The 27696-nt window shown below is 51.4% G+C and overlaps 1 protein-coding gene across 1 annotated transcript; it reads left to right on the forward strand.

Annotated features, from left to right (window-relative positions):
• Window positions 1–544: 544 nt before the first annotated feature.
• Window positions 545–27580, forward strand: kifap3a (kinesin-associated protein 3a). The gene is made up of 20 exons (XM_079739130.1): window positions 545–684; window positions 893–1024; window positions 1233–1372; window positions 1489–1547; window positions 2146–2287; window positions 3012–3111; window positions 3874–3998; window positions 4225–4323; window positions 4459–4637; window positions 6591–6753; window positions 10113–10213; window positions 13701–13809; window positions 13931–14043; window positions 14310–14475; window positions 16145–16270; window positions 16400–16498; window positions 17489–17574; window positions 19963–20164; window positions 22413–22488; window positions 27003–27580. Exons 1-20 carry the CDS (start codon window positions 644–646, stop codon window positions 27112–27114), a joined length of 2370 nt encoding a protein of 789 aa, XP_079595256.1. The 5' UTR covers window positions 545–643; the 3' UTR covers window positions 27115–27580.
• The last annotated feature ends 116 nt before the right edge of the window (window positions 27581–27696 follow it).

Raw genomic sequence — 27696 nt, forward strand, 5'->3', positions numbered from 1 at the left:
TTTATAATTCAGCAAAATCATGAAATGTGAGCACAGATCTGGCCAGAGTTTGATGTGGCATCTGATCTCAACTGTCCCATTGAAATGACAGGGATGTGCGCAGAGTGGGGTTACATCATCCCGCAAGGACTTTCCTGCTATAGAGTTACCCAAACAGACCTCCTGCTGATAGAGGCTTCAGGCCATCCGGCTCATCACTGATGAGAAGGTCAACTGGTGGACCATTTGATATTGTAAGATAAAAAAATGCTCAAGCAGCTCCATTTGATAAAATGAAGAGTTTAGGTTTGCCAGAAGATGGAACTCATTTCACAGTTTACCAGTAGCACACGATTCCATGCTCATGCTTACAAAATTGAATCTATCGAATCATCATGTTTTTCCGTGCTACATAGAACGGAATGTAAACCTGCCTTTTATATATGCTAAAAGTCCATCCCTACATCCTACGAGCGGTAGTTACCCTCCAGGACCGCAGGGGGCGGTAGGTCTTCTCTATGCGCATGCGCTCTAGTTGATCAGTGGGCGGTGCATGCTGGGAGACCGTCGCCCCCCTGGCAACACCAGAAACATAAACACCAACACACTTGCGTTTGCGCTGAAGAAAAAAGGAGTCTGATTACATAATTCCATTCGTCTTAAAATGGAAAAAATGCAGGCTGAAGACGCGCGGTATCTGAAAAGGTAAAACTAAGTGATATAAAACCGAACAGAAGAAGCTGCGTCCTGCCACTTGTATACCTGTCATATGATGTCAACCCATTCACCAACATGTCAGCAGCGATCCATAACGACTAGTCGAGGCTTTTGGCGATATCACCCCGGTCTGTTGTAGGGTGTTGTGATGTGTTAGCCCCCCCCCCCCCCCTCGGTGCGTCCCTCTGTCTGTCAGGAGGGTGAGGAGCAGCGGTCTGGACGTGCACCCCACTGAGAGAGCCCTGGTGGTGCAGTACGAGGTGGAGGCGACCATCCTGGGAGAGCTGGGAGATCCGATGGTCGGCGATCGCAAGGAATGCCAGAAAATGTCTGTATACTTGCATATGCAACTTGCATTGCATGTATCACATCTAAATATGTAGCAGCATATCACTCCAATACAGGATTTGTATTTACTGAACGTTAATAAAACTGGTCCTTGTATATTTCCCTCTAGGGTAAATAAATTAGGTAATGCTAAATTAGAAAGTGCTCTTTGCTAATGTTGATGCTCAACAACTGTGTCCTGTTCGTAGCATCCGGCTGAAGAGTCTGAACTCCCACACAGACATTGCGTCGCTGGCCCGGAAGGTGGTGGAAGAATGCAGACTCATCCATCCATCCAAACTCCTGGAGGTGGAACAGTTACTGTACTACCTGCAGAACCGCAAAAATGGTAACACTTAAAAGTTGTTTACCTTCATACGGTCATTAGGACGACAGCAAATTATATATACATGGATGGTTTATGTTATGTAATGTAATGTAATGGAAAGGATCTGTGCTCCACAGACAAGCCAGAAAAGCATCAGCTTTCCACCAGGAACCTTACCCAGTACGCAGGAGTGGAGGTCAGCACAGAGTGTGTGTGTGTGTGTGTGTGTGTGTGTGTGTGTGTGTGTGTGTGTGTGTCAGTGTCTATGCACCAATCTACTTGCCTGCATCAGCCACTGTTACTCAATATCCTGAGACAATAAGCTCTCTCTCTCTCTCTCTCTCTCTCTCTCTCTCCCTCTCTCCCTCTGTCTGTCTGTCTGTCTGTCTGTCTGTCTGTCTGTCTGTCTGTCTGTCTGTCTGTCTGTCTCTCTGTCTCGCTCTCTCTCTCTGTCTCTCTCTCTCTGTGTCTCCCTCTCTCTCTCGCTCTCTCTCTCTGTGTCTCCCTCTCTCTCTCGCTCTCTTTCTCTTTCTCCCTCTCTCTCTCTCTCTCTCTCTCTCTCTCCCTCTGTCTCTCTCTCTCCCTCTCTCTCTCTGTCTCTCTCCCTCTCTCTCTCTGTCTCTCTCTCTCTCTCCCTCTCTCTCACTCTCTCTCTCTGTCTCTCTCTCTCTCTCTCTCTCTCTCTGTCTCTCTCTCTCTCTCCCTCTCTCTCCCTCTCTCTCTCTGTCTCTCTCTCCCTCTCTCTCTCTGTCTCTCTCTCTCTCTCTCTCTCTCTCTCTCTCTCTCTCTCCTAGCTGGACGAGGAGGCCAGTATCAGCAGCATTGAGGAGTACGTGGAGCTCCTCTATGAAGACATCCCGGAGAAGGTGCGAGGGGCCACCCTTATTCTGCACCTGGCCCGTAACCCTGACAACCTGGAAGAGCTCATGCAGAACAGTAAGCTACCCCCAACTCCCCATGTGTAGGGCTATACATTTTTGAGAAAGTATGCTTTTTGGTCTTACTTATGGTATAAATCAAACCACCGACTTAATGTATATATAAAAATTGCAACGGAATTGATGGAAAAACCGTTGATTACCCCATTAAATGACCGTTCTGTGAACATTTGAATATAATATAGCTTCCTTAAGCCTTGTCCGTCGTTTCTTTGGTCTGGCCGTCCACAATCGTCTGCCCTTTTATCAGCTCTGTCGTCGACTCGTACTCCTGTATCGCTCCTCGCCTATCCAACCTATCCCATCCCCCGTCTCTAAGACCCGCCCCTCCCCATGACACCAGTCCTCTGATTGGGCGCCTTCATTAGTGTCTGTCACAATGCATCAGCGTGTCTGTCTGGGGAGGGAGCGCTCGTCCACCAGGGCGCTGGGGGCCGGACCCTGGGACGGCCGCTGGGCCGAGAGGAGCCCAGGGGTCCCCGGTTCATTGGATTCCCGCACGCTTCTTTTAAATGAGCCTTCAGTGGTCTGCTGCTCTGAGCCCCCCCCCCTCAGTCCCCCCCCCCCCCCCATCCCCCCTGCTCCCCTGCCTCCCGCTCCCATCTCTCCCAGACTCACTGTCTGTCTTGTTGGCCAGCATGTTTTATTTCTCTAGTATGTCTACATGTCAAAGAAGAAAATCCTGTGTGTGTGTGTGTGTGTGTGTGTGTGTGCGCGTTCAGAGACGGCCCTTGGAGCCCTCGCCCGAGTGCTGAGGGAGGACTGGAAGCAAAGCGTTGACTTGGCAACGACCATCATCTACGTGTTCTTCCACTTCTCCAGGTACCAAACCGACCAATCGCTTTGCTCGACACACTTTTTTTTTAAATTTCATTCATAGTGACAACCGCAAACTTTTTTGTAGAAAGAAAGAGGGCTGGGATCCATTTAGTTTGTTTCCTGGTTGAAGTTCATGACTTCTTTTAAAAATGGTTATGTTTTGGCATTCGATCCATGTTGCCTGTCCTGCTGATGATCTAACAGAGCACAGAGCCTTGGGATTATCTCCTACTCCTCACTCTTTCCCACAAAGCATCAGCTTGGGCACTAGCAGCACTTCATTGAAAACCCTTTAAAAGCAGGTTTTCGGAAACACTAAAATTAGCACTTGCTAGAATAATGCGTAAACGGCCGTCAGGACAGATTTGTGCTGCGGCAGGAAGTGGCGTTGGGCTGCAAACCGAGCGTCGTTCCTGGAACCCCTCCATCTCTCGGCGTTCCACTGCTGGGATTGTGAGAGGGAATCGGAGTGGGACTGATTATGAGGCAGACTGGGACAGAAGGTTGGACTGTAATTGTTTTGACTTCAAGGATTTATTCCCCTTCCATTCCTAAGGGTGACCATCAGGGGTCATCTCATGCATCGCGTGTGAATCTGATATCCATTTGGGAAAATCTCAAGCTCTGACAACTGGGAGTCTATTCTTTGCATTTATTTCCTCTGTCTCTTTCTCGTTCTCTGACCCTTGGTCTTTCTTTCTCTCTTTCTCTCTTTCTTTCTTTCTTTCTTTCTTTCTTTCTCTCTCTCTCTCTCTCTCTCCCCAGTTTCTCCCAGTTCCATGGCCTGGTGACCCACTATAAGATGGGAGCTCTGTGTATGAACATCGTGGAACATGAGCTGAAGCGCTACGACCTCTGGCAGGAAGAGCTTCAGAAGAAGCAGAAGGCCAATATCCTTCAAGCCGTCATTCGTCCCCGCCCCCCCCACCACGTTCACCTCAGAGCCATGAGAACTCACAGCTAGTGTCTGTGTTTGGTGTGATTCTCTAGAAGCCTCAGACCATGAAGGGAATCTGTTAAAGGCCCAGCTGTAGTGTTGGAGCTGAGAGTGATTTCTGTGACCCTCTGCGTTCTAACCTCACGTGGTGACAGTAGCCCCTCCTTGACCCCCTGTACGCGACGACGACCCTGAGAACCAGACTGTAAAGAAGGAGTACGAGAAATCTCTGAAAAAGTACCAGAGTCTGCTGGTCAAGCAGGAGCAGCTTCTCAAAGGTACGGTAGAAACAACCATTTCTTTTTATTCTGTGTCTGCCAGGCAAACAATTTTTTACAGGAACCTTGTAGTATGTATGTCACATGTAGACATTAGCTGTTCTATAATCCACCCCTCTGTGTGTCCTGTCCCAGTGGCACTGTTCCTGCTGCTGAACCTGGCAGAGGACACGCGCACCGAGCTCAAGATGAGGAACAAGAACATCGTCAGCATGCTGGTGAAGATCCTGGAGCGCCACGGAGAGGAGGTGCTGGTGCTGGCAGTGGCCTTCCTCAAGAAGCTCTCCATCTTCCTGGAGAACAAGAACGACATGGTGAGAGAGAGAGAGGGAGGGAGAGAGAGAGAGAAGGAGAGAGAGAGAAGGAGAGAGAGAGAGAGATCCATCCATCCATCCATCCATCCATCCATCCATCCATCCATCCATCCATCCATCCATCCATCCATCCATCCATCCATCCATCCAAGCTGCTGGCTGGACAGTAAGATGATAGCTGGGATGAGGGAAGGAAAAGAGAGATGTGAAGGGGATACTTCTATCTGGATTTTCATCATAAGTTCATGTTATTTTTGTAAATTGACTATTCAATTGTAGGCATATTGAGTTTTTGCAAAGATTATGGTCATGATTATGGTATAATGTAATAAGTTAAAACATTTTTGGGATCTGATCCGAAAAGCACCAACAGAAAGAAGCCTGTACCTTTTACATGTTTTGTAAAAACCCACCTTTGACATTTTTCTTCCTGGACCTTTACCGTTTAAAAGGCGGCGATCAAATTTCAACGTAAAAAGATGCTTGGCTTTTTTCCCTCTCTCTCCTATTTGTGCCCGTGTTCAGGGGGCTCGTACAGGAACCTCACCACTCCGACTTTCACTAATCCACCCCCACCTGGTTCCAATCTCAGCCAGTTTGTGGCCTTTATCAAAGCCAGACCCGCGTGGAGCAGGCTTTATCTCCCAGTCCCTCCCTTCAGTGTATCTTTTGACTGCGATTACAGGACCCTGCGGGGGCTTAGGGCCTCTCAGGCTACAGGGCCGGCCTGGAGGAGGAACACGCTGTTGTTTCAACACTTTACCTCCCAGTCCAGAGCAGATCCATTTAGAGCCAGGAGAAAGTGTTTCCATTTAAGGACGAAACGGTTTGGAAAATGAATAAATCACATACTACATACTGTAGCCTATCTTGTCATCAGAGGATATTTGCAGAGTAAACATGAAGGAGCACCTTGGACCCAGATAACGGTTTAAAGGCGGTCCGATTAGGCTCCCTCTAAAGCCTGTCACTAATGGAATGGAACTGTCAATGGTAATTGCCGCAGGCTGTGCTTGATTATAGAGCAGGAGGCGTGGGTTTGTGATGGTGTGACTGGAGCTGGTTTTGCACACAGTAGCAGTCGTTACTTCTTTTTTTTTTTCTAACTGGGAGCAGGTTGCTTTCCCATCATGCCTGGCTGTGGCTAGACCGCAGGAGCGTAAAACAAAAACAAGACATGTTAACAAGCAGCGTCGGCACTGGTCGGCTCGCAGAGTCACCCTCACATCACCCACTGTCACACCAGAAACACACAACCTTATACACACAACCTAATACGTATGCAGACGTGTAGATGTCTCCTCTGTAGACGTGTGAGTCAGCGAGGGCTGGATGAGGCATCCTAAGTAGCGTGAGCTCAACACCTCCACCTGGCTGTGAGCCATGTGAACAGACACTGCTCGCTCCGCTCAGAACCCAACTGTCTGGTTTTGGTGCAGGGTTTATTCTCCGAGGAGGATAATGCTGTATAATGATGATAATGACGAGAGAGGACCCATTTGGTTCTATTTATTTGTTTGTTTAAATCTTGCATCACCTCATTGAAGGAAAGCTTCAGGTTTATTCAACCTAGACCCCATTAACCATTCAACAGACCGATGTGGACCACATTCTGAGATTGCTCCGGTATTAAACAATCTCTAAAAGATTGTTCTTGCCACTGACTCAGATTATAAACTCTATCATTATGGAAAGGATCCCTACAGAGAAATCTTAAATTACCCTTTGCTTGATCCGATCTGTTTGATATTATGTTCCACCAAGTCTCACTCAATTTCAACTCTCCCTCACCTGAATCATTTGATAACAACCCCATCCCCCCCCTAACACCCCCCCCCCCCCCAACCCACACCTTCTTCAGCACTTCTCTAATGGGGCCGCTGCTCCTGAAGCACTGCCGGTCTTATGCGTTGAACACAATGAAGTATGTCTCTGAACGACGTCCTCCTCCAGGCGGAGATGCAGGTGGTGCAGCGGCTGGCCCTGCTGGTGCCCTGTGACAGCCTGGAGCTCCAGAACACCACCCTGCGGCTGCTTCTCAACCTGTCCTTCGACACGGGCCTCCGCAGCCAGATGGTGCAGGCGGGCCTCATCCCCAAGCTCTCCTCCCTGCTAGGTAACACTCTGCTCCCTAGGTAACACTCTCCTCCCTGCTAGGTAACACTCTGCTCCCTAGGTAACACTCTGCTCCCTAGGTAACACTCTCCTCCCTGCTAGGTAACACTCTGCTCCCTAGGTAACACTCTCCTCCCTGCTAGGTAACACTCTGCTCCCTAGGTTACACTCTGCTCCCTAGGTAACACTCTCCTCCCTGCTAGGTAACACTCTGCTCCCTAGGTAACACTCTCCTCCCTGCTAGGTAACACTCTGCTCCCTAGGTAACACTCTCCTCCCTGCTAGGTAACACTCTGCTCCCTAGGTAACACTCTCCTCCCTGCTAGGTAACACTCTGCTCCCTAGGTAACACTCTGCTCCCTAGGCTCCCTAGGTAACACTCTGCTCCCTAGGTAACACTCTCCTCCCTAGGTAACACTCTCCTCCCTAAGTAACACTCTCCTCCCTTAGTAACACTCTCCTCCCTAGGTAACACTCTGCTCCCTAGGTAACACTCTGCTCCCTAGGTAACACTCTCCTCCCTAGGTAACACTCTCCTCCCTAGGTAACAGTGTGTGTGAGGGGAGTGTGTAGAAGAAGCCAATTTGCTGTTTGATGAAATGCACCCTTTAGTTTAAGGATCGGTCCACACACACACAGACTTCTCTGAATGAGGCGGCTGACCCCGGCGCTGTTCTTCTCCATGTTTTCCTCCAGGAATGCAGACTCATGACATACAAGCCCCTATAAGTCCCCTGTCCCGATCCGCCCGTTAAAGCTCTGCCAACACGTGCACTCCTCTAATACCGGCCATATAATCTTGGTGTGTGTGTGAAACGTCAACTGTGCGTGGCGTGCAGGTGCGGGTATATTTGCGACCGCAAGCGGCCTCTGGTGACCATTAGAGAATGACTTCCTGTCGGGGGTACGTGCGTGGGACTGTGGCCGCTCCCCGTAGCGGGGTCACGTCAGAGCCATCTCCGACGGCCGTTTGAAGCCCGCACGGGGAGGCTCCGGTAACGCTGCATAATTAATATCCTATATTTGTTAGAATAACATGCCAGAGCCTCTGCACTAATGTTGTTTTTGGAGGGGTGGGGGGCGGTGGGGGTTGGCCGAGTGGCATTTAGCAGGATGGAGGGCGGGGGGGACAATGGGGCACTGGAAACCCAGGAAGCCCAGGAAGCCCCGACACATGCATAATATAAGTACATGCTGATGCCCCTCATGGTGCGTGTGCACGTATGCATGCATGCGTGTGTGCATGCGTGCGTTGCTTTGGTCAGCCACTCGCCGCCTCCATCCATCATCCTGTTTCTGCGTGTAATCCGGTCCTCCTCGCCGCAGCCCCCCTGAGCGAGGGGGGGGGAGCTGTAGGGGTGTTCTTCAGCCTCCTCAGGACCCCAACAGGCCCCCCTCTCTGACGGAGGTCACGACCCTTGCCGATAAGATGAAAGGAAGAGAAAGACCCTCCAAAACACCAGTGCCCCCAGACAGACCCAAAACAAGACCCAATCATACAGTCCTACCGTCCTAGCGTCCTAAGGTCCTACCGTCCTAACGTCCTACCGTCCTAGCGTCCTACCGTCCTACCGTCCTACCGTCCTACCGTCCTAGCGTCCTACCGTCCTACCGTCCTAACGTCCTAGCATCCTAGCGTCCCAACGTCCTACCGTCCTAGCGTCCTAGCGTCCTAATGTCCTAGCGTCCTACCGTCCCAGCGTCCTAACGTCCTAACGTCCTACCGTCCTACCGTCCTAATGTCCTAGCGTCCTACCGTCCTAGCGTCCTACCGTCCTTGCGTCATAACCTACAGTCCTAGCGTCCTAACGTCCTAACGTCCTACCATCCTAGCGTCCTACCGTCCTACCGTCCTAGCTTCCTAACATCCTACCTTCCTAGCGTCCTACCGTCCTACCGTCCTAACGTCCTGGCGTCCTAGCGTCCTAACCTACAGTCCTACAGTCGTCCCTACCTTCGCTGGTAAGAGGCCTGTAGCGTTTGTATTTTCCCAGGATTGGGTCAAAAACATTCCTCAACACTTCTTTCTAAATGCGATGCTTGCGTGCAAGATGGTGTCATTTTATGAAAGTTGGGCAACTTTAAAGCAGACTGGGGTGTAATTGGAGCAGAGGTCTTCCCGCTGACGGCCCCCGGAGAGTCTTACTAACAGCTCCCCCCCCAGCCTGGCCCTTGTAGTTTTTAATGGGATCTTTCTCAATTCGCCTGTAAAGGATCCTCCATGTTCCTACTGGCAAACTGAGCTAGTTTGTCAGGTCAGGAAAGACTTTGAGTGTGTGTGTGTGTGTGTGTGTGTGTGTGCCAGTGTGTGTGCGTGTGTGTGTGTGCCTCTGTGTGTGTGTGTGACGTGCACCAGAGTGTTTTCATATGCATTTTAAAGGATCAGTGGAGGAAAAGAATGGCTAATGAGAAGCACATGTACTGCGGACCAATCACGGGCTGCCGCTGACGGCCGGGCGAGTTACGTCGTTTAAACGTATTAAAGGCAGTAAAATTGATGCTTCCTCCTGTTTTCCCAATTAAAGTTAGAAGCAGTCTCTTTTCAGAACCCCCCTTCCCCCCTCGCCCTCTCCCCTGTGATCGAGGGGTTCATTGAGAACATCTGGAGGCTATAACCAGCGATAAGGCCCCCCCCCCCGTTTGGCCACTGACCGATGGGGGCCGGGGACCGGTTTGAACTGGAACCAGGGCTTTAGGGGCTCGGTGCGTGGGAGGGTCTGACAGAGTAAGGGGGGATTGTGGTCCGCTGAAGAGCGGCTCTCTCCCAACACTTCTCTTAATTAAACGTCCCCAGGTCAGAGTGCGGTCTGACTGTGTTTGTGTTTCCGCGCTGAGGCCGGCCGGCCCCCGGCGCCGGTCAGGGGTCAAACCCATAAAGGTGCTGGGCTACCTAACGGTCTAACACCCCATCCATCCTCCTCTTCCTCCTCATCCTCCTCTATCTCCGACGGAGGAGGCTGATAAGGCCTCTGATCATCTTGGCAGTATTTCTTTAATTAGCTTTTCAGCAACATGCAAGACTTCCGTGGTTTACTCGTCAACTATTGGTAATAACGTAATCAATTAATGCTTGGTATTTCTTTTATGAGGGTGAATTAATGTTATTTAACTTTTGGAAAGACCAGAGAGAAACACATAATCATAAAGCTGAAACTGAGTAAAAGCAGTAAAAGGTAAGGGGTTTTGAAAAGGGCTTTTTTAACACCATTCTTGTTCCCAATTTATTTTTGAAGCACAACCGTAGCCATAATTACTTTCCTAGATGTGGTGGTTTGTCGCCTCGCCCCCCCCCCCCCTCAGAGGCACAACCAGTCATTCATCCAGCCTCTCTCTCCTCCTCTCCCTCTGTTTACGCTGCAGCTGACGAGGGCCAGAGACAGCTGAGCATGTTCATTCTGTACCACATCAGCGTGGACGACAGATTCAAGTCCATGTTTGCCTACACGGACTGCATACCCCAGGTAAGGCTGGCTAGTGTACGGCGGAGACAGCCCGCCCGCATTAGCGCCCGTAGCGCTATGGCGCGAGGGGAATTATGAGGCTAGCGAGAAAACACCAAAAAAAGCAAGAGTCTGAAAAGTAGAAGACGAAGAAGTGAGGAGGTTTGAGGGGGATGAGGATGGGTGGAGGTTTGATGGGAATGGGTGGAGGGTGTAGAGGGTTGGGGATGGGTGGAGGTTTGAGGGGCAGGGGGTGGGACAGGCACATCTGGACCTCAAACCACCGTAGGACCACTGCTCAGTCTTCCCCTCGGAGCGCGATGACAGCTCCCTGTTTTCCCTCCCCCCCCCCCCGAGACCTGAAGAAAGCCTTGCGTCATTTCACCTAACGAGGCCCTGAAGTAAACAGAGGCCCCCCTCTCTGTGTCTTCTCCGCGCCGCCGCGGCTAAGTGTGCATAATTGCAAAACAGAATTGGGAATTGGGCTTAAGCAGGGGGGAGAGGGCTTTCCCTCCCTCCCCTGCTTGGCAAACCAAACTCGAGACTAAATTGAGTTACGTTCGCACAAATGAAACATTCAGCCGTGCCCCGCACACGCCAGGAAATAAAAGGCCTTTTCAGGGGGGGAGAAGATTTAATTAAGACTTGCTGAGTTTATGGTTCCAATAACGAGCGTTCGGTGGATCGGCCCGGCGTTGGGAGATGGGCCGACGGCGGGGTGTCGCGGGTGTTCGTTGGGATGGGTGTGAGGGCAGACCAGATGTGGCCCGCGCTGAGTTATGTGTTTGCTCATAAGGGGTCAAGTCGCGGAGCAGATACGGCCCCTGGGTCCCTCCTGGCAGAGAGGATGCTGGGTACTAGCAGCATGACCAGGAAGTGACCCCCGACCCCGGCCCCGAGGCTGGCTCCCTCCCAGCGTACCTCCCTTCCTCCTCCTCTCTCCCCCTCTCCTCATGCTCCTCTCCAGTGCCCGTCTGTCTGTCTGGTCTCCCCCTCTAGTTCCTCCTCCTCCTCTCTCCCCCTCTCCTCATGCTCCTCTCCAGTGCCCGTCTGTCTGTCTGGTCTCCCCCTCTAGTTCCTCCTCCTCCTCTCTCCCCCTCTCCTCATGCTCCTCTCCAGTGCCCGTCTGTCTGTCTGGTCTCCCCCTCTAGTTCCTCCTCCTCCTGTCTCCCCCTCTCCTCATGCTCCTCTCCAGTGCCCGTCTGTCTGTCTGGTCTCCCCCTCTAGTTCCTCCTCCTCCTCTCTCCCCCTCTCCTCATGCTCCTCTCCAGTGCCCGTCTGTCTGTCTGGTCTCCCCCTCTAGTTCCTCCTCCTCCTCTCTCCCCCTCTCCTCATGCTCCTCTCCAGTGCCCGTCTGTCTGTCTGGTCTCCCCCTCTAGTTCCTCCTCCTCCTCTCTCCCCCTCTCCTCATGCTCCTCTCCAGTGCCCGTCTGTCTGTCTGGTCTCCCCCTCTAGTTCCTCCTCCTCCTCTCTCCCCCTCTCCTCATGCTCCTCTCCAGTGCCCGTCTGTCTGTCTGGTCTCCCCCTCTAGTTCCTCCTCCTCCTCTCTCCCCCTCTCCTCATGCTCCTCTCCAGTGCCCGTCTGTCTGTCTGGTCTCCCCCTCTGGTTCCTCCTCCTCCTGTCTCCCCCCTCCCCAGGCTGCTCGTCTCCTCGTCTCCCAAGGAGAGGAGCGTGTCCCGCAGTTCCCCTCTTCCCAGATGGAGGAACGTCCTTTCCCGAACCACTCCTGCATGGCTCATTATGGGATGTTTTTACGATGTCCGTTTCTCAGGACCCTCTTCAGGGCCGCTCCTCTTCCCACTCTATTCCCACCGTGGGTCCAGCTCGTACAGAGGGACGGAGCGAGAGGCAAGACGCGCGTGTGTGCGCGTGTGTGTGTGTGTGTGTGTGTGTGTGTGTGTGTGTGTGTGTGTGTGTGTGTGTGTGTGTGTGTGTGTGTTTGTGTGTTTGTGTGTGTGTGTGTGTGTGTGCGTGTGCGCGTGTGCGCGTGTGTGTGCATGTGTGCGCGTGTGTGTGTGTGTGTGTCTGTGTGTGTGTGTGTGTGTGTGTGTGTGTGTGTGTGTGTGTGTGTTTGGCGGGGGGGGGGGTTGTTGGTGTGTGTACTGTGTTGGTTGTTCTGCTGAGTGTTCTTGTGGCCCTGGCCGGGGCTCCGGGGCCGTCTGTGGTCAATAAGCAGAGGCAGGTGCCAGAGAGTCTAGACGGGCTGATTTGGGGTCCGGGGCCCCTGGTATGTGATACTCATACTGGGTCCGGGCCGCACCTCTCCCTCTCTCTCCCTCTCCCTGTCCTCCAGTGATTGCACACTGCTGACTCCTCACAGGGAGGCTGTAACCCCCGCCCCATCCCCCTGTTCCCCAGGTTGGACCTTTCCCTGTTTAATGTTAAATCAGCAGAGAGAGAGGGACAGACAGACAGACAGACAGACAGACAGGAGGCTGGGAGAGAGGAATGGGGGAGGGGGGGGGATGAGGGGACTCCCTCCTGTGGGTCCCAGGCCTGACATCCTCTCTCTCTCACGCTCTGCTTCTTTTCTCTTTCTCACAAGTATCAGCAGCGGGCTGTTTGGGCCTCACTGCCTCGGCCTCTGTTGCTCCCCGAGGCTCAGAGGTCAGCGTGGGACCAGTGTCTCATTCTGATGGTGTGTTCCTGAATCCTCGGACGCCAGCCTTCCGAGTTGCACGTTTGACGTCACTTCCGGTCTCGGAGCATTCATAGCGTTCCTGTTCGTCTTTGTGATTGTGGCATGAAATCGGCTTGTCGTTGTTTATTGTTAGCTACATTAGCCCCTTTAGCAAACCAGCCCGAAAACAAACAACACAACTTCACATTGTATTGCACGCACAGCGAGACCATGCAATGTATAAATTGGTGACGGGAATAAATTAGCAATGTAATCAAGTGTGTAAGAATATTTAAAATCAACATTAAAATGACCTACGTGGTACAAATACAAAAAAAAAAAAAGGCTCTTCACAGGCACAGCCATTTTCTTGAGAGTGTCATCACTGCTCTCGGTCTACTCTCAGATTTTCAAAAGATGAAGACAAAAAGGGGGCATGCCTCCGAGAAATGCCGCAAGAAAGCTGGGAGATCTTCGACTTTCGACTCGGAAGTCTGGCGTTGGAGGATTCAGGAACACACCATGAGCCTGAGGAGGATGAGGAGACACAGGGCCTCAATCCCACACTCCCCCAACTCCACACGCAGCACGTTCAGTCTGTCCGTTCCGCTTTCATTGTTTGCATCGACCTCCAAATCAACTCTGGATCTTTAACAAAAATAAGTTGTTACATCAACCGTATTCTGTGTACCTCTGATGAATAATGTAATAATTGAATCACTGTCCAGGCACAGCAACATTTATATCATAATAATATGACAACATTTAATAATGAAAGATTATTGATGATTTTGGTCAGAGGCGTATTTAATCTGTGGTTAATAACGATTCTTTATTCTGCAGCTAATAATAGGGAATCTGAGTGAATTTTCCCGTTTGAATGACAGATAATGAAGATGGTGTTTGAGTGCGGTGAGGACCGGATGGAAACTGAACTCATCTCCTTCTGCATCAACCTCGCCGCCAACAAAAGGAACGCACAGGTCATCTGTGAAGGTAGGAGTTGACACATTGGACATCACATAGATGTGATTAAAGATTTCAAACTCTTTTCATCTCTTCTCTGGGTCTCGTTTCTCTCTGTTATTTCTCACTTCTCTTCTCTCCCTACCCCTAGGGAATGGACTGAAGATGTTGATGAAGAGGGCTTTGAAGCTGAAGGACACTCTCATGATGAAGATGATCAGGAACTTATCTCAACACGACGGGCCCACCAAGAGCCTCTTTATAGTCAGTGCTCATGCCTTGTTGATTACATCTCACACATCTTCATGTCTTGATTGGTGGTTTCTATTCAATGTAGGACGCAAAGATGGTGTCATAATGATGTCCAGACATCAAGACCCAGGCTGGATGTTTCTCCAGTGTAGTTCAATTGCTTTTGGCCAATCATATTCAAATCTAGAAGAACTCTGCAGGCTCTGAGTGTTCCATTGAAGTGTCTAGTGGCCTGTTAAACCAGGATTACACCTCTGACGTCCCCGTGTCTCCTTCAGGACTACGTGGGTGACCTGGCTGCCCAGATCAGCGAGGAGGAGGCAGAGGAGTTTGTAATCGAGTGCCTGGGCACCTTGGCCAACCTCACCATTGCTGACCTGGACTGGGAGCTAGTCCTGAAGGAGTACCATCTGGTGCCCTACCTGAAGGACAGACTCAAGCCAGGTGGGGTTCAAGAGCCAAAGTAGGGTTATTTTGTTCGGTTTCTTTTTTTCAAGATTTTCTTGCCTTTTTCTCCACATTCCAATTGATTCAGAGAAAAAATTATCCCTGATTGAAGCAATACTGGATTGGTTTTTGTATTTATGTTAAAGTAACTTTTAGCTCACAGTGATGCCTGCCGTAAAGGTTGCATTTTGCCGTTTTAAGGTCAATTTATATTTATACGTGCAATCCAACATTAGCTGTTTGAAACATAAGGGCAAACAGCACTGTTTCCTGTGATGACGTGCACATCTATTCAGTGGAAAGAGCTTCCCGTCTTCTGCTATCCGTTGGTTCTTTGAACCCAGGCCAGAGTCCACCCCCGGCCCTCTGTAACCCCAGGCCGAACACCCCTGTGGCCTTATCAGTGGACGGCTCTCAGTGATGGGAGGATGGGGGCACCCCTTGCTCCTGGGTCTTATCTCCATGTGGATGACCCCTAACCTCCATGCTCTGACCTCCTGGTCAATCACTTGCCTTTGGACTTTTATTTTCCTTTCTCTGACGCAAGAAAGTTTCACGTTTATTTGCCTCCGTCTTCGTGTTGTTCTGTGACTGCCTCTCAGTGCGACCGGGTGACTCCGAGGTTAGGGGACCTTGTAAAGGTTCAGTGGACCTCAGATCAATACCAATGTCTATTTCATTTGATTTACTGGACATTAGTGCTTTCTTCTCAGTCAAAAAAATTAAAAAAGTGTAAAGTAACTATTTACTATGAGCCGACTCATTTCAATGTATGGCTCCATCAGTAGCAGGGTCAGGGTTAGGGTCAGGGTCAGGGTCAGGGGGTTAGGGTCAGGGGGTTAGGGTTAGGGTCAGGGGGTTAGGGTCAGGGGGTTAGGGTCAGGGGGTTAGGGTTAGGGTCAGGGGGTTAGGGTCAGGGGGTTAGGGTCAGGGGGTTAGGGTAAGGGTCAGGGTCAGGGGGTTAGGGTCAGGGTCAGGGGGTTAGGGTCAGGGTCAGGGTCAGGGGGTCAGGGTTAGGGTTAGGGTCAGGGTCAGGGGGTTAGGGTCAGGGTCAGGGGGTCAGGGTTAGGGTTAGGGTCAGGGTCAGGGGGTTAGGGTAAGGGTCAGGGTTAGGGTTAGGGTTAGGGTCAGGGTAAGGGTTAGGGTTAGGGTAAGGGTCAGGGTTAGGGTAAGGGTTAGGGTTAGGGTCAGGGTCAGGGGGTTAGGGTCAGGGTCAGGGTCAGGGTTAGGGTTAGGGTCAGGGTCAGGGGGTCAGGGTCAGGGGGAGTGACGTGCCAGGGCCCTGGGTTTGGTTTCCACGACCTCAACAATGTACACACTCCGATGTCCTATAGAGTCACTCAGCAGCCACTTAATCCAGGGACTCATTCTTCTTCTTTCCTGTTGATACATTTCACTCATGAACCAGGTAAGGGCTTAGACGTCTTGCTCCACGATGCCCCAGAAATAAACCGCAGAGCTGGGGTTCAGATCCCAGAGGAGGATGTTTCCTCCACCATCCAGGCTGCGTACAGTAGGGGATGGTATTCAGAACCAAGCCTGCAGAGCGGGAACTTCGGTTTATATTTGTAGTGCAACCGAAAGCAAAAGTAAAAGAATGATATTGTTCTTTTCTGTAGCTTGGGGCTTCACAGTGGGATTGTTCTGCTGTCGTGTCCTTCCTCAGGCTCAGCCGAGGACGACCTCATCCTGGAGGTGGTGATCATGATCGGCACCATCGCCATGGACGATGGCGGCGCCGCCATGTTGGCCGAGGCGGGCGTCATCCCCGACCTCATCCAGCTGCTCAATGGTACGCTGGCAGCCACGCCCCGGACCCTTTCTCCTGATTGGACCCCGCTGGGGGACCGCTATGAGTGGTCCCTATATCTCCGTGTGGGCGTGTCTCACCATGCCTCTCTGTGGTCCTGTTGTTCCGCAGCTCAGCAGGAGGATGATGAGTTTGTGTGCCAGATCGTCTTCGTCTTCTACCAGATGGTCTTCCACCAGGTCACCAGGGACATCATCATCAGAGAGACGCGTATCCTTTTGGATCACAAGGTGTTCGATCCAATGGCCGTCGAGGAGATTAAAGGGCTGTGGGGGAGACTTAAGAGCTTTCATTTCAGTGATATGTTGAACTGCCATAGTCCATTGTCAGCTGCTGGTGAGTGAAGTGCTCTGTTCTCCTTTTCTGATCGATTGCGCCCATCTATTTGATTTTAGACCACTCCTGCCTAATTTCTGACCAATCAGGGTGCATCTTCCCTGATTGGTTCAAGGTATTCACATGCCTGTCAATTACATTTGCGTGAAGGAGACAATTCCCAAAGGTGGATACACAGCTCTCAAGACTTGCATACATAACCCTAACATAATTAATACGTGGAACGGGCTTCTGAACCACCAATCTAACTTCTGTACTCTTACCTTGTTTACCAAAGGGGTAAAATAGTCTGATATAAATCAACCAATGAACCTTCAGCAGAGGCATTGATGTGCGTCACAGCGCTGCACAACGTCCATCATCTCCGTGTAGCCCCTCATGCATCACTGCTAGGACTTTAAAATAGCCTTCATTCATTATTTTTACATCCATACCCCTCGCCCGAAACCAGATACCTCAGTGTGGCGTGACAGCCTATGTGGAATGACCAATGAACACCTTCCTCCTGACGGGAGGTCGTGTCCTGGTGGGTCTCTGTGGCCAGTGGGAGAGTCCGTTGGAGGGGGCGGTGTTGGAGGTGGTGTTGGGGACGGTGTCGGGGACGGTGTCGGGGACGGTGTTGGGGGCGGTGTTGCGGACGGTGTTGCGGACGGTGTTGGGGGCGGTCAAGCCCAGCAGAGCTGCTCCCGGTGGACCCCAGGGCACCTGCCCAGAGCCCCTCCCCATTTCACTCCTAATCCTTCCAGCCTTTCCCTTCTGATCCGCCCTGACCCCGTCCCTCTGATCCTGAGTGAGTAGAGGCGGGATGGGTGACCAGCATGTCCCCATGAACACGGTGTCTGACCTTGACCTGAGCCCCATCAGAGGCCCCTGCCTACCTCGTCGACTTGATGCACGACAAGAACGCAGAGATCCGCAAGGTGTGCGACGACACCCTGGACATCGTGGCCGTGAGTGTGGCCCTATATTATGGGTGTTCTGTTGGTTGGTTTAACTCTCACCGTGCAGTTTAAAGGTCCTTTTTCCATGTGAAATCAGTTTTTCTGTTGACTTCTGGATTATCTAGCGCAGGCGTTCCCAACCTGTGTCTGTACCCGTGCCACTAAATGGTCTTTAAGTCCTCTCACGTACCACCACATACACACAAGACATGGACAGATTCACCTGCAGTGACTGAGCAAAGAGTGCGAGCGCCTTTCATATAGGATCACTCCTGCAAGCCGCCACGGCAAGAGGAGGACAGGGGAGGAGTCAGGGGAGGAGCAAGAGGAGGACAGGGGAGGAGTCAGGGGAGGAGCAAGGGGCGGACAGGGGAGGAGTCAGCAGCGCTGCATGCTGCCAGTCTAGTTATGTAGCAGACGCATATTAACCAAAAAGATAATGAGGAAATGTTACAATGGAAGACCTATGATGGAATGCACAAAGCCACAGGTTTCTGAGATAATACCAAGCAATAATGCAATATTTACAGAAAAGCCTCCTCCGCACCTCCTGCAGTACCCTCTCTTACCACCAGTGGTCCGCGTAGCCCAGGTCGAAACACAACGACCAAGAGAATGTGCTCTATTGACGGAAAACCTTTTTTGTAAGTCTGCAGATTTATAATGTCAGTGAGAATTTCCTTTTTTCACCCTTGAATTCCTAGATGAAAGATGACTTTTCCTTTATTACGATACTTACTTCCAAACAGTCGTGTCCGCGTGGAGACCTGACCAGTGTGACCCACAGACATTATGAGCCCCTTATTTAATATGAGAGTCCGCTTACCCCCGAGGTCTACCCCAGCCCTGTCTGACATAAAACAATTAAGCTAACCCCGGTAATTCTCCCAACGGCTGGGTGAGTGACAGCTATGGGTCAGCTCTGGGTCCACACGCGTGTGATGGGAGCCAGGCAGGAGATCAGGTAATTAGGTGTAGATTAGAGGAGGGCGGCCCGGCGGCCAGAGGAAGTGTTTCATATGAATTATCAGCGAGCCGCTATTAAGGCGGAGCCACATGAAAGAGAGGCGGCGGCTCTGGAGAGCGTCAGGCCGGACAGCAGGACTGAGACGCAAAGCAGAGCAGGGACACACACACACACACACGCACACGTTCACACACGTTCACACATACACACACACACACACGTTCACACATGCACACACATGCGCACACGCACACATACACACGTTCACACATGCACACACCACCACACACACACGTACACAAATGCACATGCACACGTACACACACACACACACACATGTTCACACATGCACACACACACAATCATGGATGCGTGCACTGAAATGCACCCACATACACACACTGATGAAGTATATATTTTGCATGTAGCCCATAATAGTACACGTTGTTGTGTGCCCAAAGTGAGGCCGTTAACAAAAACACACACACACACACACACACACACACACTTAATTATTTCTTCTAGTCCTGCAAACTCAGAGCAGTGCACAAAATAACAGACCCCTTTGATCATTACGACATCTGTATCTCTCTCACACACACACACACACACACATACACACACACACACACACACACACACACACACACACACACACACACACACACACACACCCTAAGACATTAACCACAAACACACAAAGGCCTGAGACGACTCCCACGGAGTGGATTTATTAATCCGCTTTCAAAGGGCTTGTTGTTTGTCAATGTAATAATCGTGTCTCCGGTGCAGCACATCCACACCGTACCCCCGGTGTCTGCGGCCGCTGCCTCAGAGGCGTGCGGGGGGCGGTCCGAGGCCGGTCGGGGCCAGCCCATGTGGCCATCAATGGGGGTGTTTGAGGCCGGGGCCCGGTGGGGGGGGGCCAGGGGGGTCTGCACTCCGTCCGGATGATTAATCTGCCGGCCCGCGCGACGCGGAGCGAGCCCGTCTCAATGGCCTCCTTCATGTTCCCCCCCCCGCCCAACGCAACCCCCGCCTGGCTCCCCGCAGAGGAAGGAAAACAGCCCTGTGTTGTCACCCCCTGCTGACACACGGATGCACGCCCGCACGCACACACACACATTTTGCAAAGACACCCTCCCTGAGTGTGACTGTTTGTGTGTGACTGTGCGTGTGACTGTTTGTGTGTGTGTGTGTGTGACTGGGTGTGAGTGTGACTTTGCATGTGAGTGTTTGTGTGTGTGTGTGACTGGGGTCAATCACGCATTCACACGAGGATGCGTTTGTGTTTGAGCCATAACCACACCTTCAAACCCCTCTGGAAGTTTTGCCGTGAACCCAAATGGTGAAACGTGTTCCGGGCTGAATGTTATTATAACTTTTCCTTTTCTTTTCCGCCATGTCCTCTCCCTCTCCCCCCCATCCAGGAGTGTGACAAGAAGTGGGGCAGAAGGATCCAGAGTGAGAAGTTCCGCTGGCACAACTCCCAGTGGCTGGAGATGGTGGAGAACCAGCAGCTGGACTCGGCCGGGGAGCCCTACGTGTTCGGGGACGACCCCGGCGACGGAGACCCCTTCCTGGAAAGCGAAGACATGATCCTGGAGAGACCCGACCTCTTCTACGGGCCAGGTACACACCGGGCGGGGTCAGGGGACGGGGCCCCAGAGAGGGGCCCCAGGACAGCAGGAGGAGGAGGTGGCTCTCAGCGACTGAACCTGGGTGCGAGCATGAAGGGAAACAAACATGGCTGTGATTTATTTTTCAAATAATTATTTCGAAAATTCGAACCTACTTCGAATTGTGTCTTGCAGCTGAATGACCTCGATTTTATTTTTAAATCAATATTTAATTAAATATAGATATATACCCGTATATCTATATATAGAGAGAGATACATAAATGTATCGATATAGATAGATATCTATATTTAGATATCTATCTATAGATAGACATTTTATTTTCAGATCTGTATTTTATTATATATATAGATAAAGATTTATATATATTTATATAATACATATATTGATATATATAAACATATATTTATCTAGGTATATAATGTAAACCTATATCTATAGCAATACAATTGTGTTTAAGGATCCCATGGCATGAAATTTTCGCTTTCTGAGGTTTTCTAAAATTAATATGAGTTCCCCTAGCCTACCTATGCTCCCCCAGTAGCTAGAAATTTCGTTGGGTGTAAAACGAGCACTAGGCATTCTGCTCCGCAGAAAAACGAAGCTCAGACGCACCGTTTTGGAATGTTCCCCGTATGACGTCATAAGGGGAGATGCCACCTCCCCTTTCTCTGCCTTGCCAGCCCAGAGAATTTGGCCCACCAAATACGACCGTGCGAGCGCCACGTGTGTGTGTGTGTGTGTGTGTGTGTGTGTGTGTGTGATTACACACACTGTAACTCAAGTGTGTTCTTTGTTATTTGGATAACCATTCTGCTGTTGGTGTTATGGCGCATAACACGTCGGACTCTCGTCCCTGGTATTTCCACAACGAGACTCGTAGTGGGGGTTACCTCAGCCATGGTTGAGAAGGAATTGGGGGAAAGGAACTTTGGCTTTGACTCCCTGAAGCACATGAACCAGGACATGGAGGAGGAAGGGATATTTGCCCGCGGATGTCTCCCGCTTGAGCCCCGCTCCCTTCTGCCAAGGGACCACCGCCTCGGCCCGCTGCAGGAGGCGCTGGTCCCTCGGCAGCGAGGCTCCGGCGGGAGACATCCGCGGTCAACAATCCCTTTCTCCTCCATGTCCTGGTTCAGTCTACTTCAGATTGATGTGGACGTGGAAGAACGACGCAGTTGTTTGAGATTCAAAATATCGTCTGGAGGCTCACACAGCTTTTGGCTGTGATAATATATATTATATGATATATATATCTGTGTATAATATGATATTATTTAGATATAGAGCTCCAGGACTCCCGTGTGTTATAGAATATTTACAGAACACGGCTAAAGGCTGTGTGCGCCTCGCCATTGCGATACATCCACTGTAAACAGAGCGCATGGTACTGTGACTGCAAGCCGCTCAGGGCCACACCCCAACCCTCCTCCTTGACCCGCCTCTCTCCTCCTCATTTGCATTAAAGCTACAGACACCGAGACGGCGCATTTGGGGAAAGCTCAATGTGCGACTGGCTCGTAGTGGCTGTAATTCTGCACCACAGCTGAATTTCGGGAATGTCTTCAAATACTGTGTTTGGGGCCCACTAATATCTATATTAAAGCATCCATAAAGTAGCATGCCATCGGACCTTTAACCATTATCCGCCAAAGGCGAAGTGAATAGTGGGGAAAAAAAGGGCTATTCCCCACTATTCACGGAGCAGTCCAAAAATAAACAACTTTTTAACACTTGCCAGGATTTATTGCCGGGATTTATATGTTTTTATTAGCGGTTAATTTGTTTTTATTAGCGTGACGAGACGACCGTCAAGTGATAAAAACAATATCCCGAGTTTGAGATCTCTATCTCAGGATATTGCCCAATATCCCGAGATAGCGAACCAATCAAATTGCGCCATCTTAGGAGGTTCACATGTAGCATTTACTAATGATAGATATATATACTTTTTTTATTTTGTATTACTCAACCGTAATGTGACACTCACATTTCCTGTCTGGGATCTAAAAAGTCCCCCTTCTCTTGTCTTATCTTGATATTAAGATAATGTTTCTTGCACATCCCTTTACATAAAGAATTCAGTAAAAATGTGTTCTGTATGTTCTTTGTGATGAGGGATTGAACCTTGAACTGTGGTTTGTTTTACTCCTACATACGTGTGCTCCTACATCGTGTGCTCGCGTGTTCTATCGTGTTCTATCGTGTTCTATCGTGTTCTATCGTGTTCTTGTTCACAGACGGGACCATCAGTCCAGAGTTCTTCATCGACCTCCAGAACGGAGACATGGGCCAGACCCCGGGCTTCATGGGCAGGTAGGAGTCGAACTAGCACCTCTCGCCTCCACCCCTCCCCCACACGCAGCGCGGGCAGGAACACAAAGCTCTTCTACACTTGTGGGCGGTGGGCCGAGGTGGGTGTAGCTCTGGGGGACCCCCCTCCTCCTCTCTGGGGGGAGACGGCGGGTGGAGGGGACCTTCCAGATCTTTCTGTCCCGGAGTAGAAGCCAGCCGGGGAACCGGTGGCAGCCGGCCGCGGCCCAGAGCTGCCGTGCTGTGCTGCGATTGGCTGACGTAGGTTCTGGAACGACAGAGTCGGCCGCCCTCTAATGTCCCAGAAGGCCTCACTCCTCGGCAGGAGGTTCTGCTGCTGTGGTTCCCCGGAGGAGGTTCTCCTGCTGTGGTTCCCCGGAGGAGGTTCTCCTGCTGTGGTTCCCCGGAGTAGGTTCTCCTGCTGTGGTTCCCCGGAGGAGGTTCTCCTGCTGTGGTTCCCCGGAGTAGGTTCTCCTGCTGTGGTTCCCCGGAGGAGGTTCTCCTGCTGTGGTTCCCCGGAGTAGGCTCTCCTGCTATGGTTCCCCAGAGGAGGTTCTCCTGCTGTGGTTCCCCGGAGTAGGCTCTCCTGCTGTGGTTCCCCGGAGTAGGCTCTCCTGCTGTGGTTCCCCAGAGGAGGTTCTCCTGCTGTGGTTCCCCGGTCTCCGTCAGCGTGGGATCGGGCCCTCAGTGCAGTGGCCCCCCGCCCCCCCTCCTGTGCCTCTTTGATTTGGGCCCCTGATGCGGCGCTCCAACGGCGGCGTGGACACACTGCTAATATGACGAATAGTTGAGGAAATTGGGAGTTTATTGTGAGTAATTTGTCTTATTTATTATCAAACATATCGTTGCATGCGATAAAGGCCGTGTCGAGGATATTTTGCCCCCCCCCTCGTGGCAGGAATGTTTATGTTGGCTGGCGCTGAGGGGGTCCGGGTTGGAGTGTGTAGATAGCAGCGCCACGGAGCTGACTCCATGCTGCAGTTATTACAGCCTTCACAGTCCCGACAGGAAGAGGGAGAGAGCACAAGGCCAGGGAATACCTTCACCCCTTCCCTCCTTTCTCTTTCCATCTCCTTCTCTTTCCCTCCTTCTCCCTCTTTTCTCCTTCTCTCTCTCTCTCTCTCTCTCTCTCTCTCTCTCTCTCTCTCTCTCTCTCTCTCTCTCTCTCGCACGGCGCTTTGTAACTGATACCTTTTAAATATACGGAGTGAGCTGGGGGAATTGGCGTCTGTGAGCCTGTTTTAATTTGGCCAGTGTACACTTGAGTGATCCAGGTTAACACAATAATCAGAGCCAGCGCTCGTGCTTATTTTAAGCTATGTGTGAAACATGGTGTGATGGAACCTTTCTTTTTTTTAAGGGACTTAAAATGACACTTTAAATGAAATGACTGCTTGTATTTGCCTGACTGTCATCATGAGCTGCGATGTGGCAGACGTATATAAAGGCAACGGAGGCGGTTCTTCCAAAGTGAATCCTAATGGAGGGATATGGGCAGCCATGATGGCACAGCAGTGCCAAAGAGGCCCGTGATTGGTCGAGGCTTGCGGTATGCTAAAGTAATGGATTTAATATGTGGGGAATCAAACAGGGATCATCCTTAATGTGGGACAGAGCGGCAGTGGAACCGCGGGTGAGAGTGTCTCTGTTAGGGTGAGAGAGTGTCTCTGTGTTAGGGTGAGAGAGTGTCTCTGTGTGAGGGTGAGAGAGTCTCTGTGTAAGGGGGAGAGAGTGTCTCTGTGTGAGGGTGAGAGAGTGTCTCTGTATGAGGGTGAGAGAGTGTCTCTGTGTGAGGGTGAGAGAGTGTCTCTGTGTGAGGGTGAGAGAGTGTCTCTGTGTGAGGGTGAGAGAGTGTCTCTGTGAGGGTGAGAGTGTCTCTATGTGAGGGTGAGAGAGTGTCTCTGTGTGAGAGTGAGTCAGAGTGTCTCTGTGTGAGGGTGAGTCAGAGTGTCTCTGTGTGAGGGTGAGAGAGTGTCTCTGTGTAAGGGTGAGAGAGTGTCTCTGTGTGAGGGTGAGAGTGTCTCTGTGTGAAGGTGAGAGAGTGTCTCTGTGTGAGAGTGAGTCAGAGTGTCTCTGTGTGAGGGTGAGAGAGTGTCTCTGTGTGAGGGTGAGAGTGTCTGTGTGAAGGTGAGAGAGTGTCTCTGTGTGAGAGTGAGTCAGAGTGTCTCTGTGTGAGGGTGAGAGAGTGTCTCTGTGTGAGGGTGAGAGTGTCTGTGTGAAGGTGAGAGAGTGTCTCTGTGTGAGAGTGAGTCAGAGTGTCTCTGTGTGAGGGTGAGTCAGTGTCTCTGTGTGAGGGTGAGTCAGTGTCTCTGTGTGAGGGTGAGTCAGTGTCTCTGTGTGAGGGTGAGAGAGTGTCTCTGTGAGGGTGAGTCGGGGGGGGGTGTACAGTGTTTAAGATCAGTTCTTTCTCCGCAGCACCGCTGTGTTGGTTAGCAGTAACCCGAGCGGTGTCAGCGAGGGGGATCAAAGGGTGGGTGTGAGGAGGCCCTGGAAGAGGCAGACGCCCGGGGGCGGGGGAGGGGTTCCAAGGGGTCACGGAGCAGAAGACGGAGGGGGAAAAGAAGGTCTCTGATTTCCACTTCCTGTTTCGGTACCCAGCAGCTCCGGGCTCCACGGTGGAATGGAACATGTCCACACACCTCACCCCCCCACCGCGGGCCCTCAGGGGCCAAACTGGACTCTTTTCTTCATGGGAACACTGGGCCTCTTTGTCCTAATGACCCCCCCCCCCCCTTCTGTCAGTGTTGTCACAACACACACGCACGCAAAGAATATGAATGAGGTGGCAGACATGTTGATTTGCATGTTTTTATGAGAGGTAATATCGCTTGTGACATCGTCACGGCGCCGGGTGGACGAGGGCCCCACCCCTCAGACGACCCCGACGGCTGAAGCACGGCGTCCTGACGGCTCGGCCCAGACCCACCGGCCCCCTCTGAGGCCTTCAGTCGCTCTGGTCCAGGGGCGGCTGAGACTCAAACCTGTTGAGCATATTCATGATCTCCAACGCCAACCCCGTGTCAAGGAACACAACGTCAAACCTCAGACACCCAGAGAGGTTCTCCTTCAGCCACACGGATAACCCAAGGTTACACAGCTGCCCAATCGGCCACTCAACTCCTGTGTTCGGTCCCATTCGGAGCGGTCGAGGAAGGCCTTAGTTGAGGCTGTTGTCTTCCAGCAGGTCTGTGTCGGTCAGAGCGCTGGCTACTTAGCTCTTCAGCTAGCGACCGAGCTATAGGAAGGAGCTGGCTCCAGAAGCAAGCCGGCAGGCGCACGGTGTGACTCAGAGCTGCAGTGTTCTTCCCAGCCTTCCTCTAGTCCAGCGCTCAAATCCCTCCTGACAGCCATAGCGTGCAGAGAGGGAAAAATACATATTTCTGCCCAGGGAGGGGGGCAGCGGAGATGTTTGGGCTGTGAGGGGTGGTGTGTGTGTGTGTGTGTGTGTGTGTGTGTGTGTGTGTGTGTGTGTGTGTGTGTGTGTGTGTGTGCGTGTGGCAGAGAGGGAAGAGAGGGAGGGGACTGGAGGTTTGTACTGCAAGTGGCGTAACTGAACGCTGGAAATGATTTGGCTAAAAACAACAGGTCATTATAGACCCTCGCTGGGGCAAAGCAAACAGCTCGTATTTTAGAAGAGACGTCGGGCGGGGCGGCCCGGCGACGCCCCGCCCCCCTCCTGACACGGACGGAGAGCGAGCCAGAGAGGAGGGGGGAGGAGGGGGAGGAGAGGGACAGCCCAACGGGGAGGAGTAATGGGATGGACACGGGTGTCGTCCATCAAACGCCGTTGTTTATCCATCATCCCAAATACCTCGCCCATACACCCCCCCCCCCACACACACACACACACACACACACACACACACACACACACACACACACACACACACACACACACACACACACACACACACACACACACACACACACACACTCACACCACGACTGCACCCGACCCCCCCCCAGACCCTCAGGCGACACCTGACAGGGCGTCATGACGATCGCCCAGAGCCTCACATCACCAGCTGGATGGAAGATGGGCTGTGAAATCACGTAATGCCCCCCCCCCCCAGCTCACTGCGTCTACAGCGCCATGGTAACCGATCTGCACGCTACGGACACGGGCACTTCATCATCCTCAGCTTCATCGTCGGCCCTCTACAGGCCTGTAATTCACCGGGCCAGAGAGCAGCCATGTAGTGGCGTCAGTCTCCCCCCTGCCCCCCCCTCCCCGTTAGGACCCTGCTGGGGGCTTTGTTCTGACTGCCCCCCCCCCCCCCCCCCCCCACTGTAGCGCCTCGCTCGTTGTCGGACGTCCAGCGCCCAGTGTTCCAACAGCGAACCGGGTTCACGCTGACTTGATTTTATTATTTATGAGCTTCAGTTCATCTGCTGTCAGGAGGGAGAGACTCACAGTGCTGGAGCGCCCCCTGGAGGAGACAGGGTGTGGGGAAATGTGTTCAGTGTATGCAGAGGGAAAACCTGTGTGTGTGTGTGTGTGTGTGTGTTTCTCTCAGTCTAGCGGAGCAGTGTGTTGCTGCTAACCCCGGGGGCCGGCCCGCCACCGCCTACGGCTTCCGCTCCGACGAGCAGTTCCTCTACAACTACCTCGCTACCGCCTCCCGCTAGCTGGAGTTACCGGTTACACACACACACACACACACATGCACACGTCCATACACACACCACTACAGCCAAAGCTATTGGTTAAATACATACATATAAATATGCACACACATATTTCTGTGAAGATATTTGTATGTAATGCCTGCCTAATATGAACCTTGGACATAAAATATATACAAATGGTTATTAAAATAATTAAATTATAGTTCTAAATTATATAATTCTAAGCCAGTAAACTCATGTAATAGCATTATGTATTCTATAGGCATAGTTGTTCAAATGGTGATGTAAAATGTGTTCAGAAAAATGTCAATAAGAAACCAGGTATTCAGGTGTTGTGATCCTGGTATTTTCAGTCCTCCAACCGGGCGGTCGCCGGGAGTTACCTGTTCAACCTCTTTGCACTTCGTTCAAATCCAACACTGGACCGATTGTGGACATTGAAAAACATGTCATTGTTTAGAATATGCAAAAAGATAAATTGAATGTATTTCATGCTTTTGCTGCAAAACATTTTCAGGAGTTCTGCTTATTTAGATGTTCTGTATTTGTTGAACAATGTGCCTGATATTCTGCTGGTTTCAG

The sequence above is a fragment of the Pollachius pollachius genome (genome assembly GCF_949987615.1).
Source record: "Pollachius pollachius genome assembly, chromosome: 7".
Classification (NCBI taxonomy): domain Eukaryota; kingdom Metazoa; phylum Chordata; class Actinopteri; order Gadiformes; family Gadidae; genus Pollachius; species Pollachius pollachius.